Source organism: Lissotriton helveticus, chromosome 3_1 (genome assembly GCF_964261635.1).
Source record: "Lissotriton helveticus chromosome 3_1, aLisHel1.1, whole genome shotgun sequence".
Classification (NCBI taxonomy): domain Eukaryota; kingdom Metazoa; phylum Chordata; class Amphibia; order Caudata; family Salamandridae; genus Lissotriton; species Lissotriton helveticus.
Window position 1 is genome coordinate 489,534,285 of NC_136061.1, and position 21,141 is coordinate 489,555,425.

The 21,141-nt window shown below is 43.4% G+C and overlaps 1 protein-coding gene across 4 annotated transcripts in view; it reads left to right on the forward strand.

Moving 5' to 3' along the window:
* ANKAR (ankyrin and armadillo repeat containing) overlaps positions 1-21,141 on the forward strand; it is a 1,199,016-nt gene that overhangs the window by 1,150,066 nt on the left and 27,809 nt on the right. The window contains exon 29 of one of the 4 annotated variants that reach the window (XM_078680370.1): positions 18,611-20,182. The exons of the other annotated variants lie outside the window; for them this stretch is intronic. Coding sequence (XP_078536496.1) covers positions 18,611-18,660 — 50 coding nt within the window. The 3' untranslated portion in view covers positions 18,661-20,182. Of the gene's footprint in view, positions 1-18,610; positions 20,183-21,141 lie in introns of those variants that run through there. 4 annotated transcript variants of the gene reach the window in all.

Here is a 21,141-nt window from a genome sequence, read left to right on the forward strand (position 1 = left end):
CAACTGTGTATAAATACTTGACCTCAGGCACAAACTCTTCAGTACTCTTCTGGACCTGTGGATACCCTGCCAGGAAGAAGGGCTGCTGTGCTGCTACAAGAACTGCCCCTCTGCTGGATTGCTGCTCTAGAGGAGCTGCTGTCTTGTTGTGCTGGCCTGCTACCTGCTGCCCTTTTGCCTTTAGAAAAAGAATTGGACCTGTAACTACATCTTGAACTCAGGACCCCAAACAGGGGACATAAAAGGCTCTCTAACCAACTCCTGGATCCAGCTACTGCGAGTTCCTGACCCCCCCCCCCCCACCCCCCCAAGTGGTGCCCCTCAGATCCTGGAACCTTTGTGTGGCTCATGGGCTCTTAAGTTTAAGCTTTTGGGATCTCTGTGAACAGGCCTGTTTGCGCTGAGACTGAACCGCTGCCCGCACTGAAATTCATCATAAACCACTGTCAGTCCGTCGCTACGCACAACAAGCACTGATCTCCGTGGAGGACCAGCCTGCCTCTCCACAATGCCAGGTCTCTCTTCAGACCATGCTGACCACCATCCTTGACGCTCTCCTTGCTCTCCACAGCCCTCTCCAATGCAAACGGGATACCTGGCACAAAACATGAGAAGGTAACACTTCAGTGGGACTGATCAGAGACTGTATCTGACCCACGATCCATTGCACTCTGCCTGAACTTGGATTTGACTCAGCCAAGCACAATCAGATATCCCTGGTTGGCACTTTATGCTTTTAGGCACTATTTTACACTTTTTTCTTTACAAATTTACAAATTTGGATCTACGGATTGGAATTTTGTTGCTTTGGTCTTGTCTTATTTATTAAATTAAGTTCTATTTGTCTCACCTGGTTTGGGATATTTTTGTGTGGTGTTTTCACTCTTTTACTGTTTAAAGTTTGGCACAAATACTTTTTAGATTGCCTCCAAGTTAAGCTTGACTCCTCTGTACCAGGGTTGAGCACAGGTGCCTCTGGGGTTTACTTGTGCCTTACCCTGACAAGGACGGTGGTTGCTGCTTGACCAGGGCTCACACCCTAGTCAACCAGTAAACCAATATCTTACAGCCCCTTTCATGTCGATGATGATATGAAGTCCATCCTCTTAGAAAATTAGAGACTTATAACCAATGACAACAAAACGGACAATCTTACTTTGTGACTTGATCACATGAAGGAGAGGCTCCAGTAAGAACAATCCCAGAACTGACATGGCAATGCACTGAGACTCTGTAGCGAAGAATGGTGCCAGTATTAGCAACAATAAGCACCTGCACATGGAGAAAGTCCTTGCTAAAATAATGGCCAAAATTCTAGACAACATCCCAGTAATTGGCCTAGCTAAGTCTATTGCATTGGGGAAGGTGGAAATGTTCCTGGAAACCCTGCTTGCTGACCCTTTCAGCTGATCATACTTCTTATGTATGCTTTTAAGAGGGTTCATCGCACATTTGTTCTTTAGCCCCCTCTGAAAGTGCCATCACACAATTCTTAAACTACGAAGACCACAACATATCCCCTAGGCTGACTAGAAAACCAGGAAACTGATATGCGAAGGTGTCACATTATCACTTTATTCAGACATTTCCACTGGAGTAACAGAAGCAAGATCTGCTCAAGTGGAAATTAAGAAATTGCGAAGAGCACTTGATGTCGAATATGCCATGCTTTATCCAGTGTGACTAAAGATTCTCTATAAAGAAAAGGAGTCATGTTCACATCTCCAAATGAAGCCACCGTAAAATTAATCTCACTTCGGTAAAGAGGGGGAGAATGGGAGAATGGGAGGCCACAGAACTTAAATTGTGACCCTTTGTCTGGGACAGGAGGACACTAGTGATATAGACTGATTGTTGCACTGTGTTCCAGTATCACCGCGCCTGGTATGCTCCCTAGTCTACAGATGGGGAGCTCCTGTGACTCAGTATATCGGGAGTGAAACTTTTCATACCTATTCATATTTATATGTAGACTTTGTTTTTGTATATGTGGTTTCTCTTATAGCTTGGGGTCTGACAAGTTTGTTTTTCGATTGAGTGGGTTTGTGTCTCTTTCCGCTTGGCTGTGTGTGGTTAACATCATATCACATCCTTACGTGAGTAGCACAAAGCTAGCTAATTGCTAGTTAGGTGGCTGTATTAGGTAGGGGTTTCTTCGCTGATGATATTGGGGATTAGCATGATTGGGGGAGTAGGGTATGTGGTTGCGTTATTGTTTCTTGTTATAGTCAGGATTCCATTTTTAGGTGTTGTTTTATACTGATCAAACATACACTTGCACCCCTTTTCAATCAATCAATTAGTAATTTATATAGCGCAGCTAGATTGCCCGGTGCCTGCTATGGCCAGTCCGGGCCTGGCAGCTACTCAGCCGTAATGGTCTCAAGATGCTTGGGGGATAGGGGGTTGGCTGCTGATCCATCTGGGCGTGGAGGTTCAGTCGAAGAGCCAGGTCTATTATGAATGCAGTTGTTTCTTATTCACAAATGGTAGTACAATGTCAACCACATTTAAGTGCCAAGTGGAGACCCTACAGATGTTTTGCTACTACAGGTTTTTTATAAATGCACTTGTATATTATCATCAAATGGTAGCACACTGTGAACCACATTTAAGTGCCAAGTGGAGACCCTACAGATATTTTGCTACTACAGGTCTTTTATAAATGCACTTGTATACTATCATCAAATGGTAGCACACTGTGAACCACATTTAAGTACCAAGTGGAGACCCTACAGACATTTTGCTATTAACAGTCTATATTCTAGGGAATGGCCCCCTGGTATTTAAGTCAATAAATGTTAATTATGTTGCCAAGTTTGCAGATCCGGAAGGTATGCCTTTTGCTGGGGCAGGGTTCAATTTATTATATCACTTATATCTATGCTCCCAACATTAACTCTGACCTTCTTTGATGAGGTGTGGAGTCTTTCCTGGAGATATAATGAATGCAATATCTTTTGGAGTAGTGATTTCGATTTAGTACTGAACCCTTTGCTGGGTATATTAGTGCCTGCTATGGTGCAGACATCTCCAGCAGCAAAGGCTTTCTTGCAGATGATATATTCAAGACGCTTTTGATAATTGGTTGGACCATCATAATAAAACCTCATTCTCCTATTACTGTTCTGTACATGATTCCACGTACCACATAGATTACTGGTAATTATTTGCAGGTATCGTCTCATAGGCATCTTAGCTAGTCGATGTGCCCCAAACTCAATCTGACCACTCCACCTTAATGGTGGGTCTGAGTGTACCCATGCACTGCCCACACCACAGATTTTGCAGGTCCCCGTCTGAAGCACTCCCAAACTCCTCACTCTCTAACGGAGAATTATGAAAGGCAGATTACTTTGAGCTTAATATGAGATCGGTAACTCAGTACTCCTCAATATGGGAGGCAGTTAAGCTCCTTATTTGTGAAGTAAATATCTCTAAACGGGCAGACATAATAAGATATGTCTGCATGCAGTTAAATCAGTTACGGGTGTCTTTGCACTACAACAGCAATATGATTACAAGATCGTGGAAGGTATTCACTCTACCATACTCTCTTTCAGAGAAGAAGCTGATGGTGAGTTAGACTGTTTGGGAGGGAATGTAGGGCTAGAAAGTATGGTGAGGTAGAACATCAGCACAACACTGGCCTGGCTCATCAGGCGATACAGCAGCTGACACTCAATTGCAGCGATCAGAAATTCTGAGGACCACAGAGTTAACAGGCCAAAAGATGGACTTCTACACTGAATTGCAATTATGAAGCATACCAGTGGAACTCTCTAAAATGGAGCAATTCTTGGATGGCATTGCAACAGCCTGAGTAGATGACATCCACAAGCCACTATCCTTTTCAGAAGATCAGAGTTACTGCAGATAGATTTGACACTATTGAATTCTATAAGGAATATATGCACCTTGTGGCACATGTTAGCAGTTTACTGTGAGGCTTGAAAGTTGGTAAGCTCGCTCCCTGTTCAAGAGAGGAGATTATTGCTACACTGCAGAACCCTGAAAAGTGATTTCATTCATATTGTCCTGTCTATCTAACAATGGGATATTAAAATTCTGATATGTGCTATTGAAAAAGACTCTGTTGATGGATGATGATTCTTGCGAACCAACACAGATTTTTTCCAGTAAGGGCAACAGCCGACACTTTACGTAGTCTGTTTACCCTAATACATTAGCGTAAACCAGATTGCGTAGGTGTTTCTGCTGAGAAGGCCTTTGACTCACTTGAGTGGCCCTCCCTTTGAGCTGTAAACAGAGTGGTATTTAGAAATTACCCGATGGCCCTGATAAAAGCTCCTGCACACTAGTTGATAGGGCAGGATCAGTATTGGTCACCTATGCGAGTCAGTCTCAATATGCAGAAGTACTAGACAGGGTTACCCTTCCCCCCATTACTCTTTGTTAATTACTGCAAATGAGCCACTTGTATGCAGGCTAGGAGAATACTATGCATAAAATTGCATAGCTTTCTACCACCAGGAGTCTTCTGGTCTTGCTATATATTGATTACGTTCTATTATTTATCAAGCTTCCCGGGAGCAATCTTGGGCCAGTCATTAGGGAGCTTATTCAATTTGAACAGAACTCTGCTGTTAATGTTAATTGGGGGAAATCTGAGATCTATTGTTTTAAACAAGTCGCCAGGAATGTGAACTTGACCCCTTAAAACAGCTCAAATTTAGCTAATCCCTGACTGACATATGTAAATCTCCTATAATGCTCTGCATTGGTGTATAGATGTTGTGTGATATCTGTGCATTAAAGTACATAGGGACGTGAAACAGTTGTTATTGATAATTGTGGGCTAGCAATAACAAACCTGGTTAACCAAATTTCACTCCCACACTTTTTGATGTGCTAAAATTAAGATAACTTAACCTATCTGACAACATTCCTCGAGCTCTACACGTGTACTTTTTTTTTAACTATGTTCTCTATGCCCAGGCCAGTTGGACTGTAAAACAGTCTTGTATAAAATGACATATTTTAACTTTGCTTTATGATTGTGTGGTGTTCCCAGTCCTAGACTGCACCGCTAAAGCCAATTTCACAGTGATTTGGTTCCACCCCCCCACCCAGTAGGCTCCACTTGGTAGTCGACAAGGAGCAGACTGAGGCAAGCACAATGCAATCTGTTTTGGGAACAAGGATGCCAAAACTAACTGAGCTTATACAGACCATGAGATGAGTCTCATATGGGATAGGTACTCTTTCTGGTCATGTGCAACTGGATTCAAACTCTCAAGAAAAAGTGATTCTGCGACTGTCCTGAGACTGTTGCTTGTGGGAGCAGTAATAGGAAGGTGCCAGCTTCAAGACATGAAGTCTCCTTCAGCTAACTGCTCCAGTCTGCCATTGTGAGAAAATGCCCTTTTTGTAAATGTTCATCCCCATTTTTTGCTTAATTTTATTGCTGGTTTTTAAACTCTGCACATGTGGTAGAGGGAAACATGGCTTTAGGCCTACCAGTGTAGCCTGACTGCTGCATTTTAAACCTCCAGTCCGACCTGTCAAAATAACCCTTTTTGACAGGGAAAAACCTCCCTTTCAGATATTATTAAGTCAACCCTAGGTAGGTCTTCTAGCCCCCTAGGCAGGTTGCATGGTATTTAAAATTGGGACATTTAGGAATGTAATGTTACCATGTCCCTACAGTGACAAGGCCCAAAAAGCTATATTCACTGTGGAAGACTCTGGCTGTTCTATAAGCAAAGGTGGAGTACAAATTAAAATATTAATTCTACTATCTCAGGTTTGGGAATAAATAGAGAAATTGTTCAACCATTGTTTTTAATATTTATTAAAAGCCCAATTCAGTGGTGAAGTTGGACTTTTATTGAATATTTAGGAAAAGTAGCTTTTCCCTACCTGAAGCTCCTGGGATCTATTTTGCATTAGCGCTCCGGCAGCTGCCCATCCAGTGCTTGGCTTTAATGAGAGTAGAAACAAGAGCCAGCCAGAGAGAGTTATTTTTCTTCTCCTTGCAGGACGACAAGTGAGACTGGACCCAGGAACTTCATTAACTTATAAAAGTGCCTTTCTTTTCACAAGCAAATGTAAGGTGCAACCTGGAGAAGGCAACCCTCTGTTCCAGTAACCAGGTTGGCATCAAACCCAGTAGGAGGGGAGCTACTCCAAGTAAAAGATTTTAGTGACCATAGAGGAGGGACAAGCTCACAGGCTCAGCACAAGGGAGGAAGAGGTCCCTCGTTTTGTATTTTGGAGAGTAAGATACAACCTGGTATTATTTACAGTAGGACAAACAATAACTGCTGCAAAGGTGGGTAGGTCTGCTCCTGGGAACATTTACCCCATTGTTTAGCAAGGAGCCAAGAGTCATCTCCACTCACTAGCTGGTGCCAAACATAAATGTGGCACCCTAAGGCACCCTCCTCTGAACACACACTCTGGACCTGTGGAAAAACAGAGGAAGGATTGCATCTGCTGTTTGAGAGCTTTGGGGAGACCTGAAGGGCTGGGCCTGCTCCCACTTGCACCCGGGACAAAGAATTGGACTCCAAGAGTCAGCTGGCTGACCTTCTGTGTTTAGAGGGACACAACAAAGAAGCAAGGTACCTTTTCCCTGAAGTTTCCAGCTGATCAGTAGCAACAGAACTCTGCTGGAGTGAGTCTTGATCTCAAAGAGCTGTTCCTGCGGTAGCTGTGTCTAACTCAGCTTCTCCTAACAACTTTGAAAATTTGGGACTTAGAACACGTTTGGACTTCCAGACCTCCAGAGGACTGGGACTAACCCCCTAAGTCAATATATTTAAGGCGCAACTTCGAAGAGAGGTTTCTCCTGCTTGGAGCTTCTCCGTTTTTTGAGCCCTTGGTGAGAAGGTAGCTGGGCTCATGGAACCAATCATCGGATACAGCCTGCAACTTTGTACCGCTTGAGGACTCTGAGCCCCAAAACAAAACGAAGGCAGAACGTAGAAATCTTGACCAGGCTTAGGTGCCAAAACTATCCGGCAGTGTTTAGGACTTACCCAGGTGCACAATTGACATTTTCCCGCTCCAAGTTTTTCCTGCCAGAACCAACAGCTTCAGTGGGTACTCGTCCAAAGGCTATCCAACTCTGGGATACAGCCTGCAACCATGCCCCAGTGGGGGATTTCGACTTCATATCAGAGATTAGGTAGGTAAATTGATTTATTGTATTCAAATAAAAATTTCATTACACAATGATAAAATCATTTTGAAATCCAAATCATCAGGCCTCGATTGTTGAGCTTGAATTCAAATCTGAAACAGGCACCTGGTTTTGTTGGCATGCCAAACTAAAATGCACTTTATCCAAAAGGTTTACAAGTTTGCTGACAAAATAGTTTGTCTGAAGACAAAAATAACAACTTATTGCTTCATTAACTGTTTGTACATTGTTCTCTATAAAGGACTGGCTAAGATATTTCCTTCTCAGATCCAATAAGCTAGCGATTTGTAGTCCCAGAGTCTGCAACAATTGTGAGAGCATAAGGCTTTTTTTCAGGCGCCGTGAAATTTGGCTACATTATTGTACACAATGCATTTGATTTTTTGGCAACTTCAAAATGTGAGTCAAGATATGGATGCATTAGGGAGCTGTATGAGTCTGATAGTAAGTGAGTGTGTTTAAATTTGAATAGAAACCTTACATTTCAGAGTCTGAGTACCAAGTTAAAATGTCATACAATAACCGTGGTAGTGCCATCATTTTGAATATGGTATAAAGTAACAAAATAAAATGGCAATCTAAATACTCCTATTCGAGAAAAGAAAACAAAGGGTTGATCTTTTTAGGTCTCGCTGCGTTTGCAAAGCGAGCCTATTGTGATTGTGTCAGCTTTCAAGGAGTAAAAGGACTTGGACAAGAGACTGGCACGCGCACGTAGCCTGATTCCGGAAGGCTGTTTAAACAGACAGGTGCACACACATACAGAGCCCCCCCCCCCGCCGCCGCACACACACACACACCAGCGCACCTACACACACACACACACACAGAGACCCCCCCGCCGCACACACACACACATCAGCGCACCTACACACATGCACGTGCATATACAGAGCCCCCCGCCGCCGCACACATACACACACACACAAGCGCACCCCCCTCCCGCCTACAACTAAGCCCCACTTACCGCTATTCTGGACTTCTGCAGCCTCCGCGGGGCTCTCCCTCGGGCATGGAAGCCCCGCTCTCAGGCATTCCGTGGGCGCGTGCGCGGGCTTCCGAAGACGGAAGTCCCGCCCCACGGAAGGTTTCGGTTTCCTGACTACACTTGTTGTCAGTTGCCTTGTCTGGACTTCTTTTTTTTTTATTTAGTCACGACTTGGCATTGGTGCTAATGTCTTATTTTTACTCGACACGACTTTGCGAACCGCGGCCCTCTACCTGTCACTGCCTGTAAAACGGAAGCATGCAGAAACCCTTAGCACCGCTCCACCCAGTCTGTAAACATCTGCTTTATTCACAGGGAATGGAACAATCATATTCGGGCGGTGTCACAGGAAACCGTCGCGGAGGGATTCACTGACGCTGATGCACCACTCACCTCGGAACAGAAGTTTAGTGATGGGGCAGGGGCCAGCGTCCTGGGGTCCCTGACTGACAGCGAATGTCCCAGGCAGGTGCTGCTTCTCGTGACGGTTTCTCTGTAATGCCGCTCGCTCGCGCCCTCCTGGGTGCGCCCCTTGCTCTGTCTTAACTAGCCTCTCCTCTCTATCCAGCCCCCGCTGCCTGCTGCGCGCAGAGTTTCCGCCTCTCTGTTTTTCCCACCTCCTCCCAATCTAACCCTGTTCGCCTCCTCGACTTGTCCCTCACTTGTCTCACTCTCTCCGTTTCTTCTTCGTTTTCGCCCTATATTGTTGCCCTCTCTCCATGTATTCCTCCGTATCTACCCCCTACTTTCCTGCCCCAGCTTATTTCCTTTCTTCTACACGTCTTCTGGTTTTTTGCCTCTGCATATTTTCTCACAAGTGTCATTCTCTGTTTCTTTCTCCTTATCTCACTCCCTTCACGCGTCGTCCTCTCATTTTTATTTTATTCATCCTCCTTTCTCTCGCTCTCAATTTTTCTTTCCTCCGGTTTACTCTTCTGTTGCTCTTTTCTTTCATCTTTCATTTGACTTTAAAATGTTTGCTGGCTTTTCCCTATCTATCCCCTCACACTTTTCTCATTGCATTTTGTACGTTAGGCTAATTTCTCCAACCCATCTCCCTAAACCTATTTCCTCCACCTTTCACCTCTCCCTAACCTGCCTGCCCAGTTCATACCTTCCTTCCACCGTTTGCATCTTTCTTACTCGCTTTCTTTGTCGTACATTCTGTTCAGTCTCTCATTTTAACTCTTTCATTTCATCTTTGTTGTATTCCTTTATTCACTATCTTAGGCTCCTATCTTGCCCTTCTTATCCTACTTTCTTTCTCTTTAATGTTGCTTGTCTTTACTTTGTTATTGATAACTCCATGGGAGTGCAGTTTTCTTTTCTCACTCCTCAACTGTTTCTTCCACCCTCACCTCTCCCAAACCACACCAGTGGTTTCTCCTCAGTCCCTGCCACGCTCCTGTTTCTCACTTTCTGCGTGCTTTTTTTTCACCTACATCCTTTCCGTTCCCTACTTTCTTTGCTTCCTCCTTCTCCGTCTCCTTAATGCCCGCTCCCCATCCCACTCCTGTATCATAATTATTTTACAATTTTATTTTGACGAGGACTCAGCAGCTTAAATGTGCTGTCTGTTCTCTTCCTCTCTTTTTTGTGCCTTGTACTTGCTTTTCCCATTTTTTGCATTTTCATTATCATTTTAACATGGCCGTCTGACCGCATGTGTTACAGCACCAGTATTTGCATGCATTATGCATATATCCACATTAGTAACTATGTTAGAAGGGGTTTCCTTCAATGGAAGACTACTTTCAGAATTGCCAGACATTAAAGGGCAAGTAGTTCTATTTTAGGAGAGGTGCGGTGCTGTATATTTGTGTTGATGACATGCCAGCTAGTGTTCCTGGAGGCCAAGTTGAATTTTGCTCATGTGTAGTAGTACCCATGGGTATGGCCGAAATGTACTCTTGCCGCTATTGTTGTAGTTGAATATTGTGGTATCCACCATTGTTTAGGTGACTGTTGAATAGTCTATAATAATATGGACCCTGGGGATTGGAGGGCTGGGGTTTGTGCCTATATTCTATGCTGACGGGATATTTTGAGCTGAAGCACGTATGGTGATGGATGCTGATCCATTAGTATACTTTATGTAGATACCATAGTCTGCTTGTACGTCATGTCATTACTTAAAGTTGTTTGTGCATAACCTTGGGAGTGAGAGGATTTTATTTAAACTGAGATGCTGTATTTTGATAGATTTTACAGGGTGTATTTCATAATCTACTTGTTCTAGTTATTACCTAAAGTGTGTTGGGAGGTAGTAACTATGGCTTTGATTCATCGTGTTGCTGTTGCATAGTAAGGTGTGGTAATGTTTGGCCTAGTCTCGTGTTGCTTTGATGTACTGTTGGTATGTTTATCTCTTACTTTACTTATTGGAATTTGTGGTTGGGTTCACATTTCCTGTACTCACATCTCGTTTTTGAATGCAGAAGATTCGTCCTTTTCATTCTCTTGCTATGTTTCTCTTTCTGAATAAACAATAACAAGCATTTGCAATGCAATAGGTCTCGCATTATGAAAGTTTGAGCTATTGGTCTTGTAAATGACAATTTTTTTATTTATGTGTTGGTTTTGAAAATAGCTAAATTAATAGCTTCGTCATTTACAATGCCAATAGTTATAACTTTCGCAAATGTGACACCTAAAGCATTTGTAATGCAACATGTTTTGTATTTACGTGACTTAGATGTATTGATATTACAAATAACAATGGCTTTTAATTTTTTTAAATAATTAATACTTAAATAAAAGTGATTGTAATCTATAATGGCAATAGCTTAAACTTTTGTAAATACCTTTTATGAAGATTATGTTCAGTGTATTTTATTGTGATGAAAATCCAAGAACAGAAGTGAAATATTAACATCTTTTTGTGACATTTGTAATAAAGCTTGAAACATTGAAAGAACATATTTGAACCAGTTGTTGTTGAATGGTTGCACAGATTGATGCTGTGATGGCGCGGAGTGATGTTGTGGTGGCGCTGAGTTATGCTGTGGTGGTGTTGAGTGATGCTGGGGTTGCGCTGAGTGATGCTGGGGTTGCGCTGAGTGATGCTGGGGTTGCGCTGAGTGATGCTGTGGTGGTGCTTAGTGATGCTGTGGTGGTGCTGAGTGGTGCTGAGTGATGCTGTGGTGGTGCTGAGTGATGCTGTGGTGGTGCTGAGTGATGATGTGGTGGTGCTGAGTGATGCTGTGGTGGTGCTGAGTGATGCTGTGGTGGTGCTGAGTGATGCTGTGGTGGTGCTGAGTGATGCTGTGGTGGTGCTGAGTGATGCTTTGGTAGTGCTGAGTGGTGCTGTGGTGGTGCTGAGTGATAATGTGGTGGTGCTGAGTGATAATGTGGTGGTGCTGTGGTGGTGATGAGTGGTGCTGTAGTCATGCTGTGGTGGTGCTGAGCGATGCTGTGGTGGTGCTGAGCGGTGCTGTGGTGGTGCTGAGTGATGTTGTGGTGGTGATGAGTGATGCTGTGGTGGTGCTGAGTGGTGCTGTGGTGGTGCTGAGTGGTGCTGGAGTGGTGCTGAGTGGTGCTGGAGTGGTGCGGAGTGATGCTGTTGTGGTGCTGAGTGATGCTGTGGTGGTGCTGAGTGATGCTGTGGTGGTGCTGAGTGATGCTGTGGTGGTGCTGAGTGATGCTGTGGTGGTGCTGAGTGGTGCTGTGGTGGTGCTGAGTGATGCTGTGGTGCTGCTGTGGTGGTGGTGTGGTGCTGAGTGATGCTGTGATGCTGAGTGGTGGTGGTGTGGTGCTGAGTGGTGCTGTGGTGGTGCTGAGTGATGCTCTGTGGTGATGCTGAGTGGTGCTGTGGTGGCACTGAGTGGTGCTGTGGTGGCGCTGAGTGATGCTGTGGTGGCGCTGAGTGGTGCTGTGGTGGCGCTGAGTGGTGCTGTAGTGGCGCTAAGTGGTGCTGTGGTGGCGCTGAGTGATGCTGTGGTGGCGCTGAGTGATGCTGTGGTGGCGCTGAGTGGTGCTGTGGTGGCGCTGAGTGGTGCTGTGGTGGTGCTAAGTGGTGCTGGGTGGTGCTGTGGTGGTGCTGAGTGGTGCTGTGGTGGTGCGTGGTGGTGCTGAGTGGTGCTGTGGTGGTGCTTACAATGCCAATAGCTTAAACTTGTGTAACTGTGAGACCTATTGCATTGTAAATGCTTGTTTAAATCTGCTGTTGTAATGATTCACACAAGTTCTGTTCCCACATAAACTTGATGGCAGTAAAATGGCTTTCGGTTATGATATATTTATTTCACATTTCAATATAGCACAACTACATTACTATGGATCTTCATGATTCAAAATGAAAGAAACGAAACAGCTATAAACTTAGGCATTCAAGAGAGGTTGGCAGCTTTGAGAACCGAAGTTTGGAAAAGAGATCAGTGAATAGTAAGGAGTAACAAATCTGTTTGCAGGAGAGAGGAATTTAGGAAACAAGAGGGGAGTTTGTAGATAATCAGGTGGGGACAGTAACAGAGTTGAATATACACAGAAAGAAAATGAGAGAGGGAAAGGAATAAGGCGAGAAAAGTGGAAAAGAGCATGGAGAATATGGAGAATATGGATAGAGGGTCTGACTAAGTTAGTTGGTAAGGAAGCAGGTGGCAAGGTGAGGTAGAGAGTGAAGAAAAGAGAGAAATGTAATGAGAGGTAAGATTGGAAAGCATTAAGCATAAGACAATGATAGAATTAGAATAGTAGTAATGGATCAAGATATAGCCCAAACAAGTACGTTTTGTTGTGGAATTTCAGGAGGTCATCATGCTGCCAGATGTCTTCAGGTAGTAAATTCCAAAGAGATGTGACTGCACCTCAGATTGACTAGGTGAGCGCTGAGTATCCGATCTGAACCTTTTTATTTAGAGTCTGAGAACTTCTTTGTTCCTGAGACTTTCAGGGGCATATTACCAAGAGCTTGTATCGCCGCTTTCTCTGCGAATTGTGCTGAGAAAGCGGCGATACAGCTAGAGCCCTATTACCAAGGGCACTTCAAAGTCTGGCCCGAGCCCACTTTGCATGTTGGCGATAAACATCGCTAATGACATGCAAAGTGGGCGTTCCCACGTCCAACCACATGTAAAATGTGGTTAGAGGTGGGAACACCCTATTACCAAGGCAGGCGTTGGGAGACAAACACCTGCGATAAACTCATTTATCGTAGGTCTCCCAATGCCTGCTCCGACCAGGTGTTAGGCATTGTTAACATGGGGGTGTGGATCATAAAGCTGAACCCTCCCCCGATTGTTATTAAGGCCCACAATAGCGCATTGAAACAACTTTTGTTTTCATGCGCTAATGTGCCATATCGCCGACTATCGCCGGATTTCTGATCGCCTGCCTGATGCGCATTGATAATTGCGCGCTAATTAGGCGATGAAATCCGGCGATAGCCGGCGATACGGAGATGTGCGTTGTGCATTTTGCAACGCACATCTCGGTAATATGCCCCTCAGTTCCCCTGGAGATGTTTAAGGCTGATGACCGGTAGGTTTGATTTTGCAGGTAGTTGGCAGTAAACTAGACGGAGGCACTCCGATACCTTTGGGTCTAGCAAGCGCGATATCAAACGTATAAATAACATATAAATAAATAAATAAATAAATACTGTTGCAATGTACAAAAGGTACTCTGCTTGTCAAAAATGTGTCTCCGACTCGCAAAGTACACTTTCCGACTCACTGCATTAGTGGAGGGTGTCAAAGGGGCACCTCACTGTTTCTTGTGTTCAGGCCTGGCTCTAGGGCTGTGCGATCGGTGCCACCGCACCAGGCGCTGACTTGGGGTGGGGGCACCATGTTTATTATTTAAGAAGCACCAGATGCCACGTTCCTTGCCCCAGCAATTTTGAAGCATCAATACAAATGTCAAGATAACTGCAGTGATTAATGTTTTTCCTGGAGCTTTGTCTGGTAGAGAATGTTTTGTCTCATCATAGCGCATAGGGTTAATGCGCCTGCTGCAAAGATTGTGTCCCATTCAGATCACAAACTACATACACTATAAATGGGTCAATAGGTTATAGATTTGTCAGAGAGATCCTTTTGTTACCTGCAGTTTAAAAGTTAAAATATGAATATAAGAACAGTGAGCTATTAACTGTCCTCAAAGAGCTGCATGCAAACTGCAAGGAATATATTACAGCTACATGTTTTTTTACCCAGTCTTTCCATATCCTAATATTGTGAAGAGGGTTCATTTGAGTAGAAATCAATTCTTATTATTAAAGAAACCCCCTAACAATGGTGTAACACTTAGATTCTGAATGTGTGCTTTTCCAGACCAAGGACTCTTAAACTATACGGCCTACCAGAATGGATGATATGTGACTCCTACACTTTGTAGGCCTCTGTCTTATGTAACATCTCGTATACACTGATTTACACATGTATGATTGTCTCCATGCAATGTATGTGTGATGTAGAGTGCTCTGACTGGTATGAGTGGCGCTATAAATCTAAATGAAATAAGAGTCAGTGGTTATGGAGACTTGGGAGGCATTGTCAAATGGTGGTAGTGAGGGAATCCGTGGCAAGGTGGTCATTGGGATGAGCTTTTGCTGTGTCTTATAGGCCTCTGTCCCTGTATTCACAGTCAATCACCAATACTCGAAAAGGAATCCTGGCTCATGCATATTAATGAGACACGATTCTTTTGCGATTCCTTACAACTTATGGTTTTCCAGTGTCACTGATTTGTACATCAGACGCAGCTCAAAACAAATGTAAGGTCTCAGAGTATTGTTTGTGGAAAAAACACAGTAACTACTTTCTGATCGGACTTATGTACATCGAGTACTCTCTTCTATTTTGAAAAATTGTATTTGTGGTCATCCTCAAAAAGGATAGACAAACTTGAAAAATGAATTTTACAAAATTACAAATTCAAAACAATATTCTTTCTTACAACAATATGCTATTAATTTAATACCACTACAACTTTAAGAACTCCCTTAGCAACAACACTCTACCAATTTGCGGTAAAAACAGTTTTTCTAAAATACCTGTTAGCTTTATTTTATGAGCCAGGGAGCATGGATTCACGGTCACAATACGCTTGGAGCATTAGACCAAGCTGTTGTTACCTCAGGATTGTATAATACTTTAAAGGGCAGTTTAACTCTTGGTTTCTTTGTTGGGTTGGATGTTAGTTCTGGTTTGCCTGTAGGAAGTGATGAGCAAATAAGTAAAGTGCTTCCAGTTGCAGGGGCGGCTCCTCTACAGGGCGAGGAACGCCACCCCCACTGCTTTCTCGCAGTGCGAGAAGCAGGAAATAAAATGGTATTTTAAATACCATTTTATTTTCTGCTTCTCACGCTGCAAGAAAGCAGAAGGCAGGGGTATGCCTGATTGGGGGCGGGCAGAAGGAAATGCCTGGTTGGGGGCAGGCAGGTGGGTGAGTCGCTGAGTATTCGATCTGAACCTGTTTATTTATTTATTTGTTTATTTATATTCTTATATAGCGCAGAAATCGACCCCCGAAGGGGTATCTCCGCGCTTGCGCTGTTGCTAGAAATGCCCAATCAGGTTTGTAGTCTGTAAAGTAATTAGGAAGTCGAAAATAAATATGTTTTTGAGAGACTTCCTAAAGGACTGGAAATTAATGTTCTGTTTCAAAGTAAGAGGGAGTGAGTTCCAAAGAGTGGGGCCTTTATGGGAAAAAGCTCGACCTCCCTGCCTGATCCTCTTAATCCTGGGGACCTGAAGTAGTAGTTTATTGCTAGAACGCAGGGAACGTCCAGGGCAGTAGAGGTTGAGCTTTTCAGTCAAATATTTAGGGCCAGAGCCAAAGAGACTTGTGCAGCAGATTTTAAACTTAACACGTTGCCGGTCAGGCAGCCAGTGGAGTTTGTTCAAAAGGGGACGTGAGGGAATCCTAGGTAAGGCGTTGAGAACCAGTCTAGCCGCGGTGTTCTGGGCCACTTGTAGTCTATTGAGTTGTTCCTCATTGGCCGAGATAAGAAGGCCATTACAATAGTCCAGCCTACTGACTACAAGAGTCTGGACAAGTGTTTTTCTGTGGTTGTCGGGCAGGAATGGAAACACACGCCTTAAAAGTCCAATGACCCGAAAACAGGATCCGGTAACCTGACTGACATGTTCTTTAAGCAGTAGTGCCTGATCTAATCGCACACTAAGATTCTTTATAGTCTGTTTAGGGCTTGGCACTGGCCCTAAGTCCAGAGGCCACCATTCTGGGGACCAAAGGAGGGGGGCCTCCCCGAACAACATAACCTCTGTTTTGCCTACGTTGCATTGGAAGCAATTTGAGGCCATCCAATCTGATACTGCCCTCACACCATCTGCAAAGGATTTTTTTATCGCAGGTGTGAGGGACTGAAAAGGGAACAGAAGCTGGGTGTCGTCAGCGTACGACACCGGTGTGAACCCATATGTTCTCACAATGTCAGCCAAGGGGGCCACATGCACATTAAATAGTGTAGGGCTTAGCATGAGCCTTGTGGCACTCCCTTGGTGAGCTTCCTTGAGATGGAATGGAGGGAGCCCAGCCTGACTCCTTGTGAGCGGCCTGAGAGAAAGCTCTCCAACCAGGATAGAGCCGCACCTCCTATGCCCACCTCCCTCAGGCGACCGAGAAGAATCTCATGTGACACCGTGTCAAAGGCAGCGGATAAATCTAACAGCATCAGAATCATAGAGCCCCCTCCATCCAGTGCCATCCTGATGTTATCGGTCATTTAGAGTCTGAGAACTTCTTTATTCCTGAGACTTTTAGTTCCCCTGGAGATGTTTAAGGCTGATGACCGGTAGGTTGGATTTTGCAGGTAGTTGGCAGTAAACTAGACGGAGGCAAGCTTGCATCGAATTTTGCTTTGAGTAGGGAGCCAGCGTAAATCACAATAGATCAAGCTGACGTGGCTGACATTGTTAACGCCGGGAACAAGCCTCGCACCAATATTAACAGGGCTTTGGAGGGCAGCAAGATGGACTTCTGAGTGTTTTTCTGATTGGACATACCATAACCTAATGGACTTCAGAGTGTTTTTCAGAATTGATATACCATAACATAATCGTGCAAGGGCAAGAGTCTGGGTAACAAGGTAAAAGACTTTAGGTTGAAGCAGAGATTTTAATTTCTACATGGCAGGGAGAATTGGTCTTCATTGTGTGTTTGATATGCGAGGACATGGAGAGGCGAGGATCTAATCATACACCCAGCGACATGACTTCAGAGGCAAGGGTAAGCGCCAAGTCAACAGAATGGAATTCAGATAGCAAGTTGTGATCAATTTTGGATTCGTTTTGGTGGTGAAAATGATTAATTTGGTCTTGTCAGGGTTTAGGCAAAGTAAAGGGTTTATAACATATAAACACACACCCCTAGGAGTACCCAAGAAGTGAACTAGAGGAAATGGGGTCTCAAGGGTGAGCTGGCCTCTGCCTAGTATATACTAACAAAATTAGCTACCTAAGCAAATTTCCAAAAACGTTAATATATCTTTCTCAGCACTACGCTGGACATACACAAAAATTTAACAGATTGTCCTCACACACCACCAGGTGTCATGCTTCATCATAGGACAACCCACGCTCTCCAAAAATCCGGTTTGATGGCGAGCAGGCCTACACTTGGAGACAGGGAGGTACTTCTAATTTAGAATGGACCTGTGTTGTAAGTGTATTAAAAACCAATGTGGCATCCTAAATCTTATTTAGTCACTTGTCATGTCATTTGGTATTAAAAAGAGAATATGGGGATAACAGGAACTAGTACCCCATCACCACTATTACCTTCAACATATTTCTGCCTTGTGGCTCAACTGAGTCCATGGCATTCTTTAGGACTGGCAAACGGGCTTCTAATTAGACAATTTTATATTCAGAATTGCCTTGGAAGGGTGACCTATGTCTACCTCTTACATGATCTGATTCCTAGATACCTGTGAATACCTAAATAACTTTCTTAAATACCATTTTATAAAATGGGGGGATACATTTATAACGCATATATGATGTATAAGTATGCATCATACGCATGCTTATGTGATGTTGTGACACTTCACACATGAGGCAATGGTAAAAAGCATTTCTCTACTAAATTGTGAAACCAGCTCACAACCTTACTCCAACCGTGTGGATCTTACCTGCCCTCTTATTGACTTTGGTTTTGAACAGTCTGACATTTCTAGATAAAGTGAAAAATCAAAGAAAGCTGCAATGGGTGATATGGAAAAAAAGAGAGAGAGGAATAGTTGAGTTAATCTGGATTTAGTGTATATTCTTGGATTATAGTATTAAAGGAAATCGCAGCGGCAACTAACATAATTAACATTATTGCATACAATGTATCTAGGTGCTGCAGTGCTGTTGGCTTAACTGCCACAATTTCGTAAAATCGAAAATGTTTGATAGTTTTCAGCGTTTTATGTACACTGTAATTTGAAAAATATTAGTAAGAGAATTTAGATTAAATAATAACGTTATGCTTACTTTCCATTAAAGTTTCTCACAGTCGGAAGAAGTGCAGTGTCGATTTCAACAAGAAACATTAGCTTCCTTTTGCGTTCTCTTTGTGAACAACGGAACCTGAGTTGAACCTGTTTTTCTACCACTGAACATCGCAAATAAAATAGCAACCCTTAGTAATGCTAACGTTTCCTGCTTGATTGTGAAGAAGTTTGCTGAGCCTGAAGGTAAATAGAAGTTAGGGAGAAAATGGAAGAACCGAAAGTCAATACTGAGAAACATGGCGATTGGTGGTCCAACACTTTTGTCCTCATTGTCCAAAGAGCTCGACTGATATTCGACTACAGGGGTGTCTTCTATTTCTCCACACTATCATTCTCACCTTCTGCAGTCCAAAGGCGGATTTTTAAAATCAACCCTCGAAGACCACAATACTTTTTACATATTTCACACTATTGTAAATGCTACTTTGTATTCTGCACCACTGGTGCCCAGAGGTGCGGTGTCACAGAAGCAATGGTTCCTAGATACGACTTCACAACAGCGTGGCTCCACCATCTAGAAAGGAGACTATTGGCTCAGATGGGGACATCACTTTGCATAGGCGACAGCTGCATAGAATAGGAGCTATATTGTGTCTAATTACAACATTTTGTTTCCCTTTACCCTGCATCTGGTTCACTCTATTTCTAACTGTCCTAATCAATAACTGAATGGTTTGGAACTTTTCTCTCAGGATATTGCCAAAGGCTTGGACAGCGTGCCTTTTCTGCAGCTTTTGATGCCCTCAACCTGCAAGCTCCAACAGACAAGGAATGCATAAGGGGCAGGAGTGAAGGCACAAGGAGTCGGCTGCAATGGTCACCCTAAGGGACTGTTCTCAGCTCAGTGGGTCAAACTGACTTGTAGAGTCTTCCCTGTTTCTAAAATGTCTTTTATTCCACTACACCGTTGGCTCCACAGCTTAGCAATCAAACGTGGAGTCAATCATGCATGTCAAATACTAGTAAGAATCCTAGTGTGGAAAAGCGCCCTTTGCAATGATCTGTGTGTATTTAAAAACATCACAATGGTTAACAAACTCAGCTTTCATTCTTCCACTAACAGCAACATGTGTACCACTGGCTATGCATATAGCAAAAGGTTTTACAACAGTATACCCCAAACGTTTACAATGGAATTTGTTATTAATTTTTAATATGAGATGAGATACAAATGTATTTGAAATTATCCCCAAGGCAACATTTGCTAAGATATTTTGCTCTTTCTGGATTGTATAGTGTCTCTTTGTTGACCACGACAGTTTATGCCAATAAACTGTAGCAGCTGTTTTGCAGATGCATAGCCTGGGATTCACATAATTACTGGTTTTGTGACTGCTGCACCAACTCCTTTGGACCTGAAGCACCTTCTCCTCGACAAATACTTTAACACGCACACCAGCAGAACTGTGGTCCTATAGCTCATGCTCTTCCTGACCAGACTACTTGTGATGGTCGGTTGATTGATTGTTTCAGCTGTCTACTATATCATTTACCTCTCAATAGGAGAGAGGAGCCCTTTAGTGCCTCTTTGGTACTATGTTGTTTACATCAGTTAAGAAACCTGACGCACACCCTCACTTTAGACTGTTCAAATTATTCAAATTGTTCAAATTGTTTCTCTGGTTTAGCGTACAGCACTCGCGATACGCTCCGTCCCAAAAGCGCCTGCGTCATTCAATGATACAAATTGTGACACGTCGTGTACGCGCCATTTCCGAGTTGCACAGCATTATGCACATGTGTGAACAAAGTTAAAAATGTAATCCATATTCTTGACATAGTTTATCCATTTATTCTCAAAGTTTTAACAGTTTTTCACCTGCACGTAGGAGGTACAACGTTTCTTAATTTCATGCATCTTGCAGCTCAAGAATTGCCCATCCAGGCCTATTCACAAGCTAGTACAGAAACTTGATTCATCCAAAACGATATATTTGTATTTCTACCCAATGCATTTCGGTCCACAACCTTCATCAGGGGTATCTGTGATGTTAAAAATATATATGTCAGCCAGCAGTACATCTTTATCTGAAATAAACTATGAGCCTTCCACTGCCCACCCTTTACTAGCTCAAAGAAAGCTACAAAAAATAATGATGATAAATATAATCGTGCCTTTCTCATAACCCATATTTTTTCAGGAATTCCCCCATGCAACATCCCTCATCCCCATAATGTGACACTCTCCATGTGAACTCCGTTCGTGTGTAATGCTTTTAAACATTCCAACCCCAATCAAAAGTGAAAAGCCTGAGGGTTTTACCTTGATAGAACGGGGGATTACATTGGAGGCATAGCAAAATGCATGGGAATGTTTTTGGGTAACAATTTTGTAATACTATGTCTTTTCACTTTTGATTGGGGTTGGAATGTTTAAAAGCATTACACACGAACGGAGTTCACATGGAGAGTGTCACGTTATGGGGATGAGGGATGTTGCATGGGGGAATTCCTGAAAAAATATGGGTTATGAGAATGGCACGATTACATTTATCATCATTATTTTTTGTAGCTTTCTTTGAG